General features: G+C 33.0%; 1 protein-coding gene across 6 annotated transcripts in view; it reads left to right on the top strand.

Annotated features, from left to right (window-relative positions):
• LOC141450939 (zinc finger protein basonuclin-2-like) overlaps positions 1–19,623 on the top strand; it is a 368,549-nt gene that overhangs the window by 20,921 nt on the left and 328,005 nt on the right. For 2 of the 6 annotated variants that reach the window (XM_074121887.1, XM_074121885.1), the window contains one exon: positions 4,097–4,212. The exons of 2 other annotated variants lie outside the window; for them this stretch is intronic. In XM_074121887.1, the coding sequence (XP_073977988.1) occupies positions 4,150–4,212 (63 nt within the window). In that variant the 5' untranslated portion in view covers positions 4,097–4,149. Of the gene's footprint in view, positions 1–4,096; positions 4,213–4,256; positions 5,512–19,623 lie in introns of those variants that run through there. 2 more of the 6 variants (XM_074121886.1, XM_074121884.1) reach the window with 2 other exon arrangements.

Raw genomic sequence — 19,623 nt, forward strand, 5'->3', positions numbered from 1 at the left:
ATAATATGCAATTATATGTCATTACAAAGTTTTCATGAGAATGTTATTTTTCTAATTTTTGTGAATATTTCGATTAATATAAATAATACAATAATATGGGAAGGGAATAGCTGATGAGTTAGCAAATACTGGAATCCCAAGCGGAGACCATGGGTTCGCATCTAGTTGCTCTGGCCCTTAGATTTTCTCTTTCTGAGAGCTTCTTCTTACAGCTCAATCTCCGGCTATAGAGCTGTGTTATCAGTAACGAGAGCATACTGTCAGAAGAACGACAGTGCGCTGAAAAAAAAATGCTGTGGGTGCTAATAATCTGAGATTCTTTAAAAAATAAATACAAACTAATCTCTTGTTAAAAAGTAATACCATTTCTACTTTTTCTAACTACAAAAATAGGAGAAATAATTTTTAACCGTAGAGATTTAGTACAGATGAAAAAGTGGTTTTCCCAAATTAGTTTTGTGTGTTAGTCAGTTTGTATAGGTATGAATGCAATCTATGTTTCAATCGTAACTCAAAATCGAAAAAAAAAATCGTTTAAAGTTGAACTTTGATATTTCGGTTAGTTACCAACAGAGCTCGCATAATAATGCGGTTTTTAATAACATTTTTTTCCAGAAGCTGTGAACTTTTCGCTCACAAATAATAATAATATGTTGAAACTATAATATAGTTATTATTGTTTCGAATTACTGATTTGTATTTATTAATAATTCTGAGGTATACATTTTTTTGGACTGCTTAAGGAGAAGTTTGTAATAGCCTTTTAATACATGATTGGTCTTTGATTTGTTGCCATTGGCGTCAAGGTGTTTTTTTTTATGGGCTGCCAGTTTTCGCACGGTGTACTCTAGTTGCAAATTACCCTTTTTATCATTTTGAAAGTGGGCTGTTAGTTTCAACATGGAAAAAGTCTTATCTAAAGGCAGACTGCTTAGAACTGCTATCTTGGCAATGGAGTCCAGTACTCTTAAAAGTTGGACACTTCTTTTTTGGTTCAAATTCCTTGTATAGAAGGGTTGCCCTGCGAGAAATGAGAAAATGGATGAAACAAAATAGGGAAGATATTGGAAATCTGCAGCCAGAACTAGGTAGTGAAGTGCCGCATGGATTTGGTACTGCAGAATGGAAAGAGAAATTATTGGCCAGTACCAAGCTGGATATCGCCAGCAGCCCCTGCTAGGGTGGATAGGACCTGGATCCTGCCACACCAGGAGTAGAATAGAGGGGTAGATAGTGGGTGTGACGGCAGGACGAGGTAAGGGTGTGGTTGACAGTTGACACAGACGGTACTGTGCGCATGTCTCCACCCCGGAGCTTTTCTAAATGTCCTTTCCTGACCAGCTCGTGCGGTCCCCCCCTCTCTCCTTTCACTTGTATTTCCTTGCTTCCACAATCTTCGTCTTCTCTTTCCTCTTCCTCTTCTTCTTGATTCTCTCTTGTCCCGTTGCTTCTAAGGGGTATAACCACCCCCTTCTTTTTGTATTCCATACATTTCTATCAGATACACATTTTCTAACCATTTTTTTAGGTTAGGTTTTACTTGTTATGTTAAGATGCAGAGGAAGTGTGCTTTTATAAAATATAAAGGGATCAGGGTTATTTTACGATCGACTTGTATTTCACAAAAATTAATTATAAATTTGCATTATGTTTTTCAAATAAATTATTGCCAATATTGCCTGGATAGACCTTGGTGTTCTATCTTTATAGAGTGGGGAGGACATGATGTTTACCTGGTTGCAATTTTAAGAAAATGAAATAATCGCTTATATAGCTAAATAATTTTTATAGCTAAAAATATTAAAACATTTAATTTACTTAATAAAACCGTACAACTACCTCCTTCCTATACCTCAAATTTAAAACAAATTCAAATCAGTAATTCAAAATAATAATATCTGTAATATTATTAGTAAGAAATCTGCTAGCTCTAGTCCCTTATATTCATTCGAAGATATCGCGAAGACATTGGCGTTTAAGATGGACTAGGAGGATCGTCTGGCATTGTTCCTGGAAGAAACGCTGCTACAGACTAATTGGGATGAGCATAAAAGTCGTTGGAGGTTTTTCTTTTATTGCGGATTGAGGTTACTTAGGACTGGGAAAGATCTGTAATTCTGGGTATTGGGTAATGTTGACAGGAAGTCCGTTCACGGGTTTAAAACAAAAAAATATGCAACCCTAAAAACTCGTCTTTTAAATAATTTTACTGTTTTACTTTTAATTAAAACAGGTTCAAAAGTTAAAAATTTTGCATTTTGCTTTTAAATAATATTGCTGAAAACTTAACCAACTCCTACAATAATTCATATTATCCTCAGATGAATCACAACTCATAAAATTCACGTAGTATCTTCTTTTCTAGGATTATCATTCCAGAATACTCCAGCTTGTGCACAGTTTAAGGAACTATTAATAAGCAGTACTATTCATTTACTCCTCCAGTAATATGAAGTGCAAAATACAGTCCAATTGACTGTGACTTGAGTGGTGATATTTGAAAACAAATTCCACTCCAAATATTTATTGAGCTTCTGGTCTATTTTAGAATCAAAGAATGCTATACAGACCCGACTAGTTCAGGTTGCCAAATGTTCTAAGTAGTATTGGAAATTCACAATAGATACTGTATTTTGATTTCTTCATTCATGTTTAAACATGCTGAGGACCTGAAAATATTGGAAAATCTTTAGTGTCAAAAAAAAAAAAAAAAGTTACAAGGCTCACTTCAATTTACTAATTTTTTTTTGTGGGGGCTCCTTAATTACTGCTTTTTATTAGCATTCCTTCCCTAACTGCTCTTCTTTCGCTTACTGAAACCCCTCTTGAGCTGAGATGGCTTAGTTAAACCTAAACCTTTTTGGCTTCCACACACCCCTTCTTCATCTTACGTCAATCTAGTCGACTTGGGTGGGGGAAAGTGCCCAGTTGCATAATGGAATCATTATTTAGGGAATTTACCAAAGTGAATGACAAAATTTATGACTTCATGCATTTCAGTTTTGCTAATGGGGTTAGTCAATTACAGGTAAAGAGAAATAACAATGTTTTAAAGTTCTAAATTTCACCAGACAAACTCAGCGGTTATAGTTATCCCATTTTAGGAATTCTAGCAATGCTTTTAATAAATACTTAAAGCGGTGGACTTGTTCTAAAAGGGGTGCATAAAGTTGCAGTTCTTCGAAAACTCTTCAAAAAATAAAAAGCCATATTGGATTTTTCGATTAAAAAATTCGCAGTATCGTTTCACCGATTTCGAAGCCTTAGAATCAGAAGCGAAAGTTGTATAAAAAACTTATAGAAATATTAACCATTTTGCATTTTAGTTTTTGATTTATTTATACTGTGCGTTTTTTCTTTTTCAAATTCAGGAGATACCAAAATATTTAATAATACATTTTTTTTTAATACAATTTTATTTAATATGGTAAATTGTGTAAAATAGTTTAATAATATTGCTTAAAGAATATGTAAAGGTGGTTTAAGTTTTTATATTTTACTGGACTTAGAGGTTAGGTGCCACGATAGCCGAGCGGTTAGAGGCGAGGCCTGCAAAGCTAAGTTGTACTGTGTAGTACATGGGTTCGATTCCCGGTCTGTAGAACTTGGATTTTATTTTATTAAACAGTTAATATATGAGAAATTTATAGAAAAGTTACTTTCGCTAGTTGTCGCTCAACATAGATATCTAATTTGGGATCTGGACGTAAAAAACCCTTCTCAAAAAAGTGGCATTACTTTCTTCTTCTTTGTTAAGATGTAAATTTCCTATTTCGGATTCCTGTTCATCTACGGGTGACGGACTCCATCCAAACTGCGCTTAGATTCCATGTTCTTTGGACTAGCAAAAACTAAGTTATAAACATTGGAGTGACAAATTGTATTAGACAGATGACTGGTGGGGTTAGTAAGTGGCGGGGAGAGATTTCCCGGTAACTAGCTGTCCGCTGCGGAGAAGAATGAGGAGGGTTAATCCACTGATCACGTCACAGGGTTCCCTTTTTTGCCCCCCAATGAGTTATTATATGCAACATGGTAAATGTGTAGATATGGAGTATATGTGTGTGTGATATGTGCTGTTATATGTATGTTACAGGAGAGGGCCGGTTGAGTCCAAACCATAGTGGGGCAGCAGCAGCTGTTGTGCGCATGCGCTATCCGGCCGACCAATCAGAGCCAAGGAAACCGAACGCGGCGCTCATGATGGAGGTGGTAAGAGACATTCTGGCCCCCCGGTTAGTGGGGGGTGCCCAACTTTTTGCCGATCCTCCGATCCTCTCACTTGCACAGCCATTCCTCCCTTCACCCCTACCCTATATCTATTCCCCTTCTCTTGTCTATTATCTATCTTTCTCTTTCTAGTTTCGTTAGCCTTCTCCACTTGGCTCTCTTCTGTCCATTATCGACTTTTCTTCGCGCGTGCACCAAAAACTCTGTACACTTCACCGTATATACCTGATCTTTCTTTAAACAAATTTTCTTTTTATTTTTTTTACTTGAGTATTTCCCTCTCTTTTGTGTCTGTAATGTGTTTTTATTATTATTTTAATTATAAGTTTCATCAAGTTTTTTTCTTTTGCAACAGTTTTGAAGAATTTTGAGTGCATTTAAATACATGTATCGCTCTATTAACTAACTACATTTAATTTTGGTGAATTGAGGGGGTTGTGTGCCGTTGTTGGTGGTGAATACAAGTGAGTGTTCTGTGTCCCCTAAGTGTGAAGGGGATGGCAAACTGGATGATGACGAAGTGGGGGGTGAATACAAGTGGTCTGGTGGCCAGCGTGACGCCCTCTATCTAGCGGCCTTCCATGGAACCAAACAGAGGCGCCGCGTTCGTACTTCGCCCCAGGTGTATGTTTGGGACTATCTTGGTAGGCAGTGATTTGTAGTCGGTCTTAGTGCGAACCTTATATCTTGTTTTTTATCTCGCTGTACAGAAATTTTTATTCTTATTTTGTTTAATTTTTTTCAAGTTCAAATTATTTTATTTTTTCAATCTCAAATTAAACGGTTATGGATGTGTCGTGAAAAAATGAAAAATAAATCACCATGGATTTATTCATACTGATAATGATGTTAACATAAAGAATTAAAATAAAATACCAACAAGTTTTTGATTACTTTTTGGATATAACACATACAGGCAAAATAGTGCGGTTCTAGTAAAAAAACAAGACAGGAAATAAAAGAAAATAATTTTCTAAGAGGTTTCCGGTCGTCCTCATGCTCCTCATGCACAACAACGGACTCTCGTCTTACTTGGGCGGCAGCAGTAATCGGCCCCCGGAGGACGCGAGACGTTCTTCAACGGCCGCTGCTCTAGCCGCTGAATTTAAACTACCATGGACAACTTCTTCGGCGGCTGCAGCTGCTGCGGCCGCTGCCGCTGAAAGATTTTGGGCTGAACATGCGGCCACGCCGACCAGAAGTCACCATCACCACCAACATCATCATCACCATCATCCGGCTTCGCATGATTTGCACAGATCTGCCGGTAGACATTTGAATGTGAGTCGTCAATTTTTATGCTAAATTTTACACCGTTGATATCTAATAAATAGGTTTTTAGAGGCCTTATAGTTTTTATTTCGTGACAAAAGTTCAGAATACCCAAGAAGTAATGTCTTATTTCTCAAGAACTCAATGTGAGCGCCAAAAATTTTAATTTTAACTTGAACTAAAATTAATCTAGATCAATTATTTTATCTAATTATCGCTTCGTAAACACCTGGGTATCTTCTTCAGTTTTGGTTTCATTGGAAACTTAAAACTAAAACACTATCCAATGCATACTTGTTTTGAAAAGTTCCCAAAATAATTTGTAAATTTATGTTCTTTAGTCCTAAAGCAAACTTTTAAATTTCAAACTACGAACAACTAGTTACTTTTTATTTTAAAATTTGGGATTTCGAATTTTATTGTGACCAACATCTACTGCTAATTACGTTCTTTCTGATTTAAAATAGTAATAAACTTTAAACAAATTATTATTAAATATGCTTATTATCAAAAAAAAAAATATAATCGAAAAAAATTCAATATTTTAAACTAGTAATTAACGATACTTACTTCCAATGCACTTTGTCAACGACTAAATAAATGTGTATATATGTAAAAATGCGTGCTGTAATTGTTATTAACGGCGAAAACGCTTTTCTATTGTTTACAGTTAGATTTTTTTTTAAATTTTATTTCGTGGTTCGTCTTCTGAACAGGTGGTCGCGGGAGCTGAAATTCATAAATAGTGAATCTTGTCTAAGTGTGGGAATCTCACAGAAATTAAAATAAAATTTTTAATTATTTGTTCTATTTAAAATACAAAACAATTATTTATTTATTTTTTAAACAAGTACCTACTTTTTTATTTTTTGTTTGGCCTATAAATATTCTCGAGTTTGTACTTCGAGTATTTTTTATAGATTTAATTAAGATAATTAATTTTAAGTGTTTATTATAATCGACAACGAGATGAGTAAAATCGTGAGTTAACTTTGTTAAAAAAATAAAGCACATCTAAAAAACCAAAAATTTAATAATATTTCGTTAATTTAAATTCTTAATTAACCCCTTAATCATAATAATAAAACCATTACAATTATCTATTATAATAGTTAACCTATTTCTCCTGATTTTGTAAATAATTCTATAATCAATACTAAGCTAACTAACCAGCAGTAACAATACAGATTAATAAGGGAATTACAAAGTATCGCTAATTATTCCACCTATGGAGTATCCCCTTCCGCTTTTAAATTAGAAACCAGGTAATTAAACAATTTAAACTTTGTTCAAAGTGATTTTAAAAACAATTTTTTTTTAATTGATACTTCTTTAGTTAATTCAAAATGTAATAAAATATTTCAAATTTTATTATGAGACTAGGCAAATAGTCTAATTAAATTTTTGTTCGTGCATTTAATGATTTAATCATGAATTATACTGTTACAAAACATATAGTTTTTTAATAATTCCTGTTCTTCCAGATTATTTTAACTCCTGATAATAAAATATCTACTTTTGACGATGAGATTAAAAATCGAAAGTCAATAGATAAACAAAAATCTAAAAATTGTCGAAATACAATTAAATAGATATTTAAAAAAAAAAATAATATAATAATAATAGAAAAGTAAAGGCAGACCGCCTACGATGTCTTAATTCTTATCTAAATTACGACTTCATAGCCTCAGGCGTACTGTACATATGCCGACTCTTATTTTTTTTTGGTTTCTTTTAGCCTTTAGGGCCCTTAAATACAAAACAATATTGCTCATTTCATGTGCTTTATGTCTTATCTCTGTAACATATTATTATTACCTGTTGTCATAATAGAAAACTTCATTTCATGACAATACAAAATTTAGAACACATTTTGTGCTCTAAACTGACTATACTCCCGAAAGAAATAGATTAAAGCAAACTTTATCCTGAAATTTAGCTACTTATAGATCCAGTAATAATTTTTTCTTATTTGCTATTTGTTAGTGTACCAAAATTAAAAAAGAAAGTGCGATTACAAAATAAAACTTATCGGAAATGGTGAGTTGTTTTGAAGCTTAAAAGTCCAACTCTAAGCAGCCTTAGTGGGTTATCTGGAATGAAGAGGTTTGATTTAAAGGATTAGTTTGGATTTCTGTATAGAAATAAAGCGCTATAAAACTGAATTAGCTGACAATTAGAACTCTTAGTAGTAAACCCATAATTCCAGATTGGTCTAACACTAATAAGCAGTAAATAGTATTTTGTTAATTATACAGAGTTTTTGACTGTTTATCGACAAGTCTTAAGGGGACCTTTTATATTTGCTGTTGGTTTCCTAAATTTTTCTGTCTAATATTGGAATTCAGGTAAATCTTCTGTTGAGTTAGTAATTGACAATCCGAAATAACTGGTTATGTCAATGTTGTAAATTGAAGTGTGATTTGTGCGAATTAGTGGGTAGGATTTTAACGGCCTAATGTCCAATAAACTGTTTGCCAACAGTAGGTAGGAGAGATAGCCGGACCAAAATCCAAAATCCTATTAAAACTCTCTAACCAATCCATTTGCAAACATCCATTTATAGACAGTTTCAATTGACTCAGCATTATAATGCGATATTGACAATTTTAATCCGGTATTTATAGGGCTCAAACTGTTTAAAGAACTTTGAATATTCTTTGTTAGGATCTTCCTGTTATTGGACGTTGAGAGATCGATGGAGTCTTAAGTTGCAAAAATTTGAATGTATTTACAAAAAAAGAAAACTGGATATAATTTTAGATTCTTGATTTAGTGTTATACTTCTTTGCTTAATCTTACTTATTCTTGTTAGCTAGTCCTTCGTAAAACATTATTGTCTAAAGCAGGGCCGTGTAACGTAAAATTAGAGCAATGAATTTGGCATCCTTACAGGTTACTTTTAAACGTGATTAAGAAAATTATTTCCTTAAATAAAGACCTCATAAAATTATCACTTTGTAAAACAGTTACGAAAAGTGTTTGATGGAGTATCCGGGAAACTAAAAAACTTTTTCCGGTGGGCTGAAAAAGAATTTTCCGAGCTTCATAAGTTTTAGCATGTTTTTTTTTCAATTTTATTTTATCCCAAATTAAAAGGGGGTTTTATTAAGATCGTGTGTCAGTTTTTGCTCTTCAGTTTTCAGCGGAAATCCACGTTTTTTTTTTTAATTTTCTTGAGAAATCTGAAAACTTCAGCTCAAAAATGACAAATTACAGCTAGCTGAAATTTTATATTTTATTTGCTTTTCTCCATGAGATCTTAAAATAACTGAGAAAATTCGGCGATGAAATTTTTCTAACCGGAATTATAAGTTTTTAGAATGAATTTCCCTTTTTTTTTTTTTGTGATTTTCACCAGAATGGCTCCAATGATATTGCGAGCTTGTAACTTTATTTGATACATTTTTAAGCTAAAAGATATTTCAGGAAACAGAAAGTAATTTAGTTTGTTTCTAATGAACCATCATAATGAACGATATGATCCTTTGTAATATTAATGTAGCATTAACTGATATTCTAAAGTTTCGAAATTGGGTAAAAAGGAGTAATCGAGTTAACTTATTTTGTTTTTCTTATTTTTATTTCCCGATTGTGTTGATTAATCGAACTGAACTCTCAAACTTTTCTTTTTTACTGCACTAGCCCCTCATGTAAGGACAAAACAGTTTTACTTGTTTCCGTTTTCTTTTGGGTTGGAAAATTGATTTCTATTCCAGTTAAGGGTTTTTAATTTTTATTTTTTGAGGACATGGTGTACCTCGAAAGTCCCACATTCTGCGGGTTTACACCCTGTATATAATTACTGAATTTTAAGTAAGTTTAACTTGAATAATCTTTTGCCAAAAAACATGTTCCTTTGAGCTGATTTCAGCGCCGTCTGAAATTTGGCGCCTGGGGTGGCCACCCTTTCCACCCCGAACCTTCCCTTAGCTGAGACTAGTCTGAGACCTAGTATCCAATAATTTATCTCCGTAACACATAAACTTGAACAGACTATATAGCCTTTCTAATGACTTAGCTCTGTGTCTGACAGTAGGAGTTAGTTGTCTTATCACTAAACTATTGAGCAACTTAACTTCAGTTTTAAGTCTTGAAACATCAACAAAACTTATTAGCATAATCTGCAAACTAATTAATTCTAAAATACTATAACTAAACTATAAATTTGGCTAGAATTAATTGGAAGATTTATTATTAGTGATTTGCATTGTTTCTGGCCTTATATATTTTCTAAACAAGTTTCGATCTCCGAGGTAAAGGTTTTGGCTGTAAAGCACTATCTCTAAGCTGTTGGTTATTGTCAAAGGTTTATCACACTGTTAGGATCTAGGTTCTGAAGGGCGGCTTGCTTCTAGGTATGTAATGACCGTACCTTTTTTTTTTTTTTCTTGTCACGAAATTGTGAAAGCTCGTTTTCCTTTGGCTGTTCTTCCACCTCCTTCTTCTGCTTGTCCATCGTCTTCGTTTCTTGTTGCGTGACGTGTCACCTCTCACCTTAGTCTGTCTGCCACACTTTTCTACTAGTTTTTATCTACTAAAATTTATTTATTTTTTATGTGCACCCGACTATCTTGACCCATTCTTTTTACCACTGAAACCATAAACGTCATCAACTAATAATTCATCACCTAATTTGTTCTTTTTCTTTTTGCTCTTCTGTCTATCTGTTTGGTTGTTCTAAAATAATTACTACAATTAGTTCTATTTTGATTCGAAATATTAATGGTTGTTCTTGTAAATAGTGTGTTGACCCGTAATAAAAATACTGTTTTTATTACATTTTTTATTACATTGTTAAATCCATATTAAAGTTAAACTCTAGTTCAATAAAAAATAAAACACGCCTTTTCTAAATTGAAAACGGTTTAATTTTAGAGCAATTAAATAATGGAATCTTGATAAATTTCTGGCGGCGAATTGAACATATGACTGAAAGTGCTTCAGTTTATATTTTTGCATCTTATTTAGCTTCTACAAACTTTTAGTAGCTCCCAAAATCATTAATTACCCAAAATTTAGAACATAATATAAATGTAAGTTTTGGGGATATAGTCTTAAACACCAAATTTGGTTCTTGTCCTTACAGGGACTCTTGTTTAATTGTCGCCATTGCAGGGTACAACACATAATTACCGATCTTCAGAAGTAGAAAGTTTTTATGAATGTTTCGGTGGTCACTGTGGCCTTCGAGATGTGCAGACATTGTTGCCATTAAGAGCAAAGAGTTATCAGTGATCCTATTAGAAACGATGAAGAGCAACTAATTATTGTCCTCCTAGAAAAGGAAGAAAGACATATATGGCTAGTGTATGCCCCTCAAACATTGGAATCTTGGGAGCAGTTCAAGGTGAGACTATATAAGATGCAAGTCCTGTGGTTTTTGATCAAGAGAAACCAATTAACGTAGAGCTTCTTCGAACAATTGGGACTCGGTCTTGGCAGTGGTATCGCTTACAGCTGATTCGCCGTGGATAAGTTATCACCATATACACGATGACAATAACGCTCCTTAATTGTCTACCGTCTTGTTCTGTGGACTAATTGAGCATTTCTCAGGATTTTTTTTTATTAAAAGCTCTAAAATCAGCCATTGTTCTTTTTAATCCAATAACTCTCATATTAATTCCACTTACATTCAGAAATCATTTCAAGTTTAAAAAATAACCACCACTTGTTGACAGTGGGAACTTCCCCTATACCTTTCTTTCAGTTGATTTGGTATTTATTATTGTTTTAGTTAATAGAACAATGGGTTCCTTGAAAATTTATAATAATTTAAAAATTGAATAATAATTTGAAGGTTAGTTTCTGATTGGATGATTTTGACATTGAAAATATATATATATTTTTTCTTTTGTTCGTGTATTCATATTATCTTGTTAAAAGAATCAGTTATCATTTTATAGCAAATTATCATAATTTGCATACTTAGTTAACGTAATTGACTTATTAACATGTTTGCTTTCTTATTCGGGAGTTGTCATATTCTATTATTGTTACGATTTTATACTTATGTATCTAAAATTTAAGCTACTTTAGATGTTGATGCGTCCTTAAATGAATAATAACAAAATATTAATTTTCTTATTAATTATTATATTATTAAAAATATTCATATTAATTTTATTTAAAATTTTGTGGAATCGAACGTTTCTTTTTTTGCGTTTATTATTTATACTACAAACAGCGCGTTAGCACTATAAGTAACAGTGATAACAGAGTAACAAATGATAAGTAACGAGTGAAGAAGTTACCCAGTGGTAACGCTACAAATCATTAGGCTATTAGTCGCTCTCATCACTTGAGAGGAGATCACGAGGCCACTGTCTTTTAAGACGTCTTGCCGGATTGTCAGGAAGAGTTCTAGAAAGAAGATTTTGAGCTAGAGGATTTATATTAGATTGCAGGCTGAAGTGGAGTTTTCTGTATCGTGTTTTAGCAACTTCGGTGATAAAAGGAATGTTAAGGTCAGTGTGTATAGTCCAGGTTGGAGACATAAAATGGAGCGTGTACAATAGTTCGAAGGATTTTAAATTGTAGCGATTGAATCCTTTGGAAATTGGAGCGTTTGGTTGAACCCTACAGCTCTATTCCATACGCCCAGATGGGTTTCAAAATAGAAGTATAAATCAGTCTTTTGTTGTCCAGAGAGAGTTTTGATCTATCGTCTAAGAGCCTTTTAAGTAGTCGATAGCGTCTGTTTAGTTCTTTTAAGTCTAGTGTGGGAGTTCCAAGAAAGTCTTCGGTTTAAGTAAAGCCCAAGGTAGCGGGCAACGTTCACTACTAGTAGAGGTGTTAGGTTATAGAAGACTGGAGAAAGAGTAATGCGACTAAGAGTGATGGTGATGTTTTGCGACTTAGTTTCACTAAGCTTTTTTAGCCCATTTCTTGAACCATTGCTCTAATGAGGGGAGATGTGACTGCAGTTTTCTGTGTGCTAGGACAGGATCATGATTAGAGAACAGTAAGGCGAACGTATTTAAATTAGCTAAACGGTTATTGACTAGCTTCACTTTAGCGTAAATTAACTTTGAATAACAACTTTTTGATAAGTGACAAGTAGTTTGAAAGTATTTTTTTCTCTGTCTCGATAAAAGGTTTGATCTCTCGAAAAAAAGTAATATTACTTTCTTTTTTTGCCTGTTCAAACAAGCTGAGTACAAGCAAATTCATTTTTATAATACAACGTAATTATTTGTAGAGCATGAAGAATAAAAAAATGCGTAGCAGCTGTGGTGTATTCAATAAACTAACATTTTACGGTTTAGTGATCTACAAAAAAAATGGTACATATACCGCAATGGGTCCATCCTTTAGTAATACTAACAGACAAGAGGACCTAAAAAATTGCGGTCTGACTTTAGCAAACATACCTTTTATTTACTATTAAAGAACAGACCCATCTTAATGTAACCACAATAAATAATAATAATAAACCTTCACTCTTCTAATAGAATTGTTAAGAGTTTTTGGATTTTGTTAAGTGTTAGAAAAGATTTCACCTTAAAAAATAATGCGAAAATCGTACCGTCTTGAACCGTCCACCATATTAGATTGATTTGTGGGCATAATTAAACATTAATTTCGCCTTTTATTCAATTTAAATCAATCAAAACTTAGTTTTAAAACTGATTAGTCTAAAACGGTTTGTTCAATTGTTCACATGAGATAAATCACCTACTGTTTAGTTACGTAAAACGTTAGTTAATTTTGCTTAGCTTACTGCAAACTGTGTCGCCTTTGATGCCATTACTTATAAATGAGGTTCCATTCTTATTAGGGCCCCAATTTATTAATTATTGTCGATTTTACTTTATTTATGCCAGGAATTATTGGGAAAATTGTAAAAAAAACCTTCTTGTCACAGACTAGGATCTGTATTATGGGGAGACTGAATGTTGGTGATTTGTAAAAGAAAGAGCGATCTATCTTAAGTGGAAAGATCTGTATTGAAGTAATGATTATGCTAGAATTAATCACTTAATTTTTTGTAAATCCAAATTCTATTCTTCTTTCTCCTGTTAACTTGGTACGCTATCTTGGGCTGCACATCGACAGGCGACTAAAGCATGGAACCCACACACTAGACTGAAAATACTTGAGCTTACACCAACTCCTGCGACTGATTGGCAGACAATCGAAGCTGAAACACAAACGACTAAATTTACATGAACTATAACCACAAAATGTACTTTCAAATTTATAAAAGTGCTTTCAATAAAGAAAAATAATCGACAGATTACTGATTCTCCATTTTTATATTTCTTGAACAGTCCGCTTTTATAGCAACCTTTCTGTATGAAATCAAAATCTTGATTGCTCCACAACAATTCTAGATCGTCCTCCACGTCGATTGTAACACTGCCTCGTGTTACGAACTCTAGCGAGAGTGTTGCCAGTGGGCAGTACCTCTCCTCCAGTAGTTCCAAGAAGACTTCTTAACTCAAATTCACTGATTACATTCTTCTTTAGATTGTGAGCAGCTAAAAAAAATAAAAATATCAACAAAAATTATGGGATATTGGGGGACCCAACAGACTGGTTTATTGCCCACCTGACGTGTGTTTTTTTTTTTTTTTTCTGTACAACTCCAGATGACTCTTTTCCACTACTCCCTGCCAGCCATTGCAATAAAAACAGTCTATTCTAATTGATTTCTGGGTGCACACAATGACAAGATACAGCGGCTCCCTATACTAATCGTGCTACACGCAGACCTACTCGCAGTCACAGAACGGGACAACATGATGAGACCATATGTTCTCCTTTCTTTGTCATCTTTTCAAAGGAACCAACCATAATAAGTTTTTTTTTTTTTGCTCTTTTGCGTCAAACAAAACTATTGTCACCAATTAGGTTTATTTTATCTTAATTTTTATTTTATACTTTACACGTTTTATTTGATTGATTTAAAAAAAAAATGATCTCGTTCATTAAATAACCACTAATGTGTGTTCCTTTTTTTGTAGTTTTGGTCCCATTACTTCGCTGCTTTATTTAATTGATTTTCGCGATTTTTCCAAAAGTGATTGCGGAAAATTTCCCTTTAAAATGCCTACTAAAAACGTGAAATAAATAGATATAACTGTTATTTGAAAATTACTTCCGAGATAAATTAGCTTTTGAAATGATTCTCGAAGAACTTCTGTGTTAGATAAGTTTTACGTTAGAAATTTTACACGATTCCGCCAGAATTTTAGTAGTATCTAATTTCCGGATATTTTAAGTTACTAATAACTTAAATAATATTTAATTTTTAATAACTTTTTTTTTTTTTTTGGCATTGGCTTCCGCCAACAGCCAGCATCGTCTAGGTGCTTATCGCTAGAATATCACTCACTCTCCATTCTTACCTACAAATACATTCGCTTCACACATTCATCATTCTACTATATACTGCTATTTACATAAACTACTGCTAATGGATGGAGCAGCACTCTATGCTCCTGCCATCCTTATAGCTTAACCAAAATTAAAATCACGTAATCATTCTCTAATCATTTTCTTCCATTCATTCTATTCGGCTATAGCTTTTAAATACATTCATATTTCATTGCTAGCTCTGCTATCGACTTAAGCACATAAATGTTGGTGGAGAATATAATGTCTTCGTAGCGAAATGGTGCATCTAAATATCTGTAAATATCGTCAAACATTCGTTTCCTTTCTACCACATAACGTGGACATATCATTATTATATGTTTGAAATCCTCCTCCTCATTGCAATCTACGCAAGGAGGAGAGGACCTTTTGTTGATCCTGTGTAGATACGATCCGCACACCGCGTGGTTCGCTCTCAGCCTGCTTATTGTCGTAACAACCCATTTATTAGTGACAGTTCCCTTAAACCATGGTTGTCTAGGTAACTGATCTGCCATAGTTTTATAGAATCTACCTTTATCACCATTATTGTAATCTGTCTGCCATTTTTGTAGTGCTGCTTTTGCAATTATACCATTGATATCGGTGTGTTGTAATTTATAATTAGCCATTTCCCCACTATTGGTGGCTTCCTTTGCAAGTGTATCAACAATTTCATTCTCTTTTATACCACAATGACCCCTTACCCACAAAAATTCTGTTCTTGAATGTGATATTCGTCTTTTTTTGGTGACAAATTTTAACTTTGATCCTTTACCTTTATTTAAAAAAATAATAATAATACTTCTGGATAATTTTAAACACCATATTATCCAGAAAAAAGGCCTTTCAATAAAATAAAATGAAGCCGCCGATGTCATCAGATTCCAAAAGAATTTTTATTGTCATCTAAGTAACAATAATCTAACGAATTACAAACCGATGTAGGTCTGTGTTAAATATATAATTATCATTTTTTTCCCCACTTTAAAAAGAAATATTTACTGCGACAGTTGTTTACCAACCGCAAGCTCATAAATTATTAATTTTCTTGCCAATTGTTAATCTTTTGTATAAACCATTCTTTTGTATTGGCGGGTAAGTGAATTTTTTTTTGTTGACAATTGACACGAAAAGTTAGGAACAACTGTCGTTTGATCGTTATTAATTTTTAAATTTTTGAACTTATCCAAAGTGTAAGCATGGGTTACAAAGTGTTCTCTTTGTGATGGATTTATTAAAACTAGATTTGTATTTTGTGTTATGTTTTGACACTCAGTACCAGTACAATCTAGACCAAAGATAACAACCTTTATGGCGAACACCAATAACGTGTTTACAAAAATTAAAATTGTTAATGAGTGTAATTTTAGGTCAGCCCTTGTTAGAAAATTTAAATCATTTTTCGTTTCTAATTTAATTTTTTTTCTAATTTTATCATTTAAAGAATCGGTAAATAATCTAATTTTAAGACGTATCACAGGGAGTTCAGTTTTTAAATGCGCTGATGGGAAGCGGTTTAGATTAAATGACTTAACAGTGGTTAAAATATTGCAAAGTTGGTTGATCTTATTTATTGTTAATTCTCAAAATTCGTATTTATATTTATTTTAATTACAATTTATTTTATGTAAGCTCACTTGTGCATTTACTTTTACTGTGGAATTATTTTTAGCAACAGTTTATTTAAATTTATATCGTTCATACAAAATATTACCCACAACTAACATAATAATTATTTAATGCCTTTAAAGTTTCTGCTAATTCAAATTCGTTCGTGTCATTGATTATTACCTGTTACAGATATTAACAACTCATTGGTGGCTGTTTGAAGTTAAAAATATACTTCTTTTAAGTTTAAATATTAATGATTTTTGGTGAATATCGAGGTGCGGTCTTGAATAAAAACAACTTTTTTGCTTTATACCAACGTTTCGGTAATTTTTTACTACCTTCTTCAGGGTATTATAAAAAAAAGTTTGTGAAGTTTAATGTAGAGCTACGAGAATATCATCATTACTGTCGAAAAAACCAAAACCATCATTTAAATATTAAGTTGAAAGCTTTAAAATGCTGTATAATATCATATTTGCGAGTTCTAATCCAAGAATGTCCCATTTTCGAGGTTTTTTTTTAAATTTCTTTATTTTCATTACTACTATTGAAACTTACGACGTATTTCCTGGACCCCTTTTTCATATAAGTTGCGGAAAATGACTTAAAAATGAAGTATCCTCCGTTATTTATTCATCCGAATTAAATTGATACTTCGAAGAATAGTCGCCTTGGCCAGCGCAACACTCGCAATAATAAATTTAAGGGCGGAGAAGCAGAAACGCAAAAAAGACCAGAAAAAATATCAACATATTTGTTATACAAATTATTTTCTTTTTAAAAATTTAAATTACCTTGTGTGGCTGAGGATATTAACTGAGATGTTATTATATGAACGCTAAAGGGAATTTGGAGGACCCAAAAATAAATAAAATAAATATAGGATACTAACGGATTTATAATTTTGCGATTTGTGTCTTCAAGCATAATATTTACCAATTCGTTGTTAATATCAGACTAAAGCCTGTATTCGTAGTATAATATTAACAGTTTATGCGATATTTATGTTAAATTCAGTTTACATATTTAATACTAAATAAACGTTCGTTGATTTCCGTATTTTTATTTTTTGTTGGCATAATGTAGAGTTTTAAAGGATTATTGCAAAAATATGTGGCCTCAATTATTTTTTTTTAAATATACATATATTTCAATAAATAATAAAAAAATTAGGACAGCTGAAAAAATGCTTGAATAAGTATATGCACGCTGTACATAAAGATACGCGCATTATACGAGTAAACGTGGAACGCAAACAATAACGTGATTATTGGTCCCATTCATTAGCCATTTGTGGTAATTAATAATAAGCCTGTAGAAGTTAGGTGGGCACCTGTAATCGTATTCAAGATAATGACTGGAATGTTCTGGAGGCTGTTGAACTGATTTATGGTTTATAATGGATGTTATAATTTTTGTTTAGTAGCCAGATTTGCGCTAAGTTTGGTACAAATGGAATATTCAGATCGTGAATTGGATTTTTATTTACTATAATTCTTAGGATTTTTGATTTCATGGAGATTCCCTACAGTTTTTTGAGTATAATGGGGCAACTCGTTTACATGTTCTGTTTTCTAGTGAACAGTGTTTTCTCCGGTAATGGCTTGTAAATTCTTTTCAAGAAATAGTTATAGGGTTCCTGTACTTTTTTGGGTACCATTAGTAAAACATTATGGCTGTGTGGTTAGGTAATCAGTAATGAGGTATCTAGGCTCTTCAAACCCCCCAAAAAAGCTCTTGATGGTGAGCAAAATAGGAACTAAAAGTATTTTCTTTAGGCGATACTGAATAAAATGTTGATCGGCTGTATGGTTACAATTAAAAAAAAGTATGAACAAAACAACAACATCTGAGGTTATGGCGCCCGAAGCTTTTGGTAGCCGATGTTCTCTCGTTACAGGCAACTCAATGCATCACCGGACAGTTAGCTGTAAGAAGCTTCTACATGGAATCCAGAATACGGCTAATCATTCAGCTTATTCCTTCCTAAGCTGTTTTTGGTCTCCACTTTTTTGGTTTTTGGTGAACAGTTTTCATGTACCAATTCCCAAATTCCGTCTCTCCATCTTTTCCTATCGTTCCACTCTCCTTCATCCAATTCTTTCGTGGCCGTTCCATCCTGTATATCCTTTATCCATGTCTTTCTCAGTCGCCCTCTTCTTCCAGCGCATTTTCTTAAGGTGGCCAAACCATTGTAAGCTTCTTACCCTCAATATCGTGGAGCAGATTGATTTCATGACCTTACAATAATCCTCTGCAATCTAGACACCATCACAGCACCGACACCAGAAGTCTCCATCTCCATTTCAAGCAATCTTTGCTTTAAATTTCCTGACTTCCTCGAGACCTCGCTTCCATATAGAGTTGTACCCAGCACTTTTTCTGGTAGACCTCTCTTTTTGTGTTTCAATACTGTTCGCTCTGTTTTTGCTTAAAATCTTATTTCCATGTCCCATTATGGAACTAATTCGAAATATCCAATATGAGCTTTCAGCCATTTCTCTTCTTAGTTATGTCCTTGTTATTGATGCTTACACACAAACAATTACACACATGAACACGCCCAAAGTTATTACACTTTCTAACTACAAAAACGGATATTTCTGTTGAAAAATTATAACAGAAAAATCTGGACGATTTTCTAGTTTCTCATTATTCGAATAAGAGAAAGTTATTAGCTATTTTAGCCGATGAAAAACTTATAAATTAAGGAAAAATTGAAACGAAAACTTCACAGCCACATAATATTACGGGCTTGATATTAAATTTATTATATTGAATAAAATATTAGAGAACTTTGACTCATCTTAAATATATTATCTTAGAATTATTTTTATTTTTTGCCAATAAAACATAAACGACAGCAGTTTAAAACATCACATATTCAACTCTATTAAATTTTTTATTATAGCTACCTCACCCATAACTCGAGCTAGAGCCATAATTTATAGCTGTGCCGAAATATAATCTCCACTCCACGCACAGCAGTTACTGTCCAGTTCTTAAATCTAAAAAAACAGTGTATGCTAATGGTTTAATAATATTCAATGTAGATTCTTTTATTGCTCTTGAAGAATTTTATAAAACGCTCATTTAGAAAGATTTTTTTTCTGTTTGTTTAAACTGTACCTAATTACAGTAGGA

Source organism: Rhodnius prolixus, unplaced genomic scaffold (assembly GCF_049639745.1).
Source record: "Rhodnius prolixus isolate KJV_2025 unplaced genomic scaffold, Rpr scaffold_8, whole genome shotgun sequence".
Taxonomy (NCBI): Eukaryota; Metazoa; Arthropoda; class Insecta; order Hemiptera; family Reduviidae; genus Rhodnius; species Rhodnius prolixus.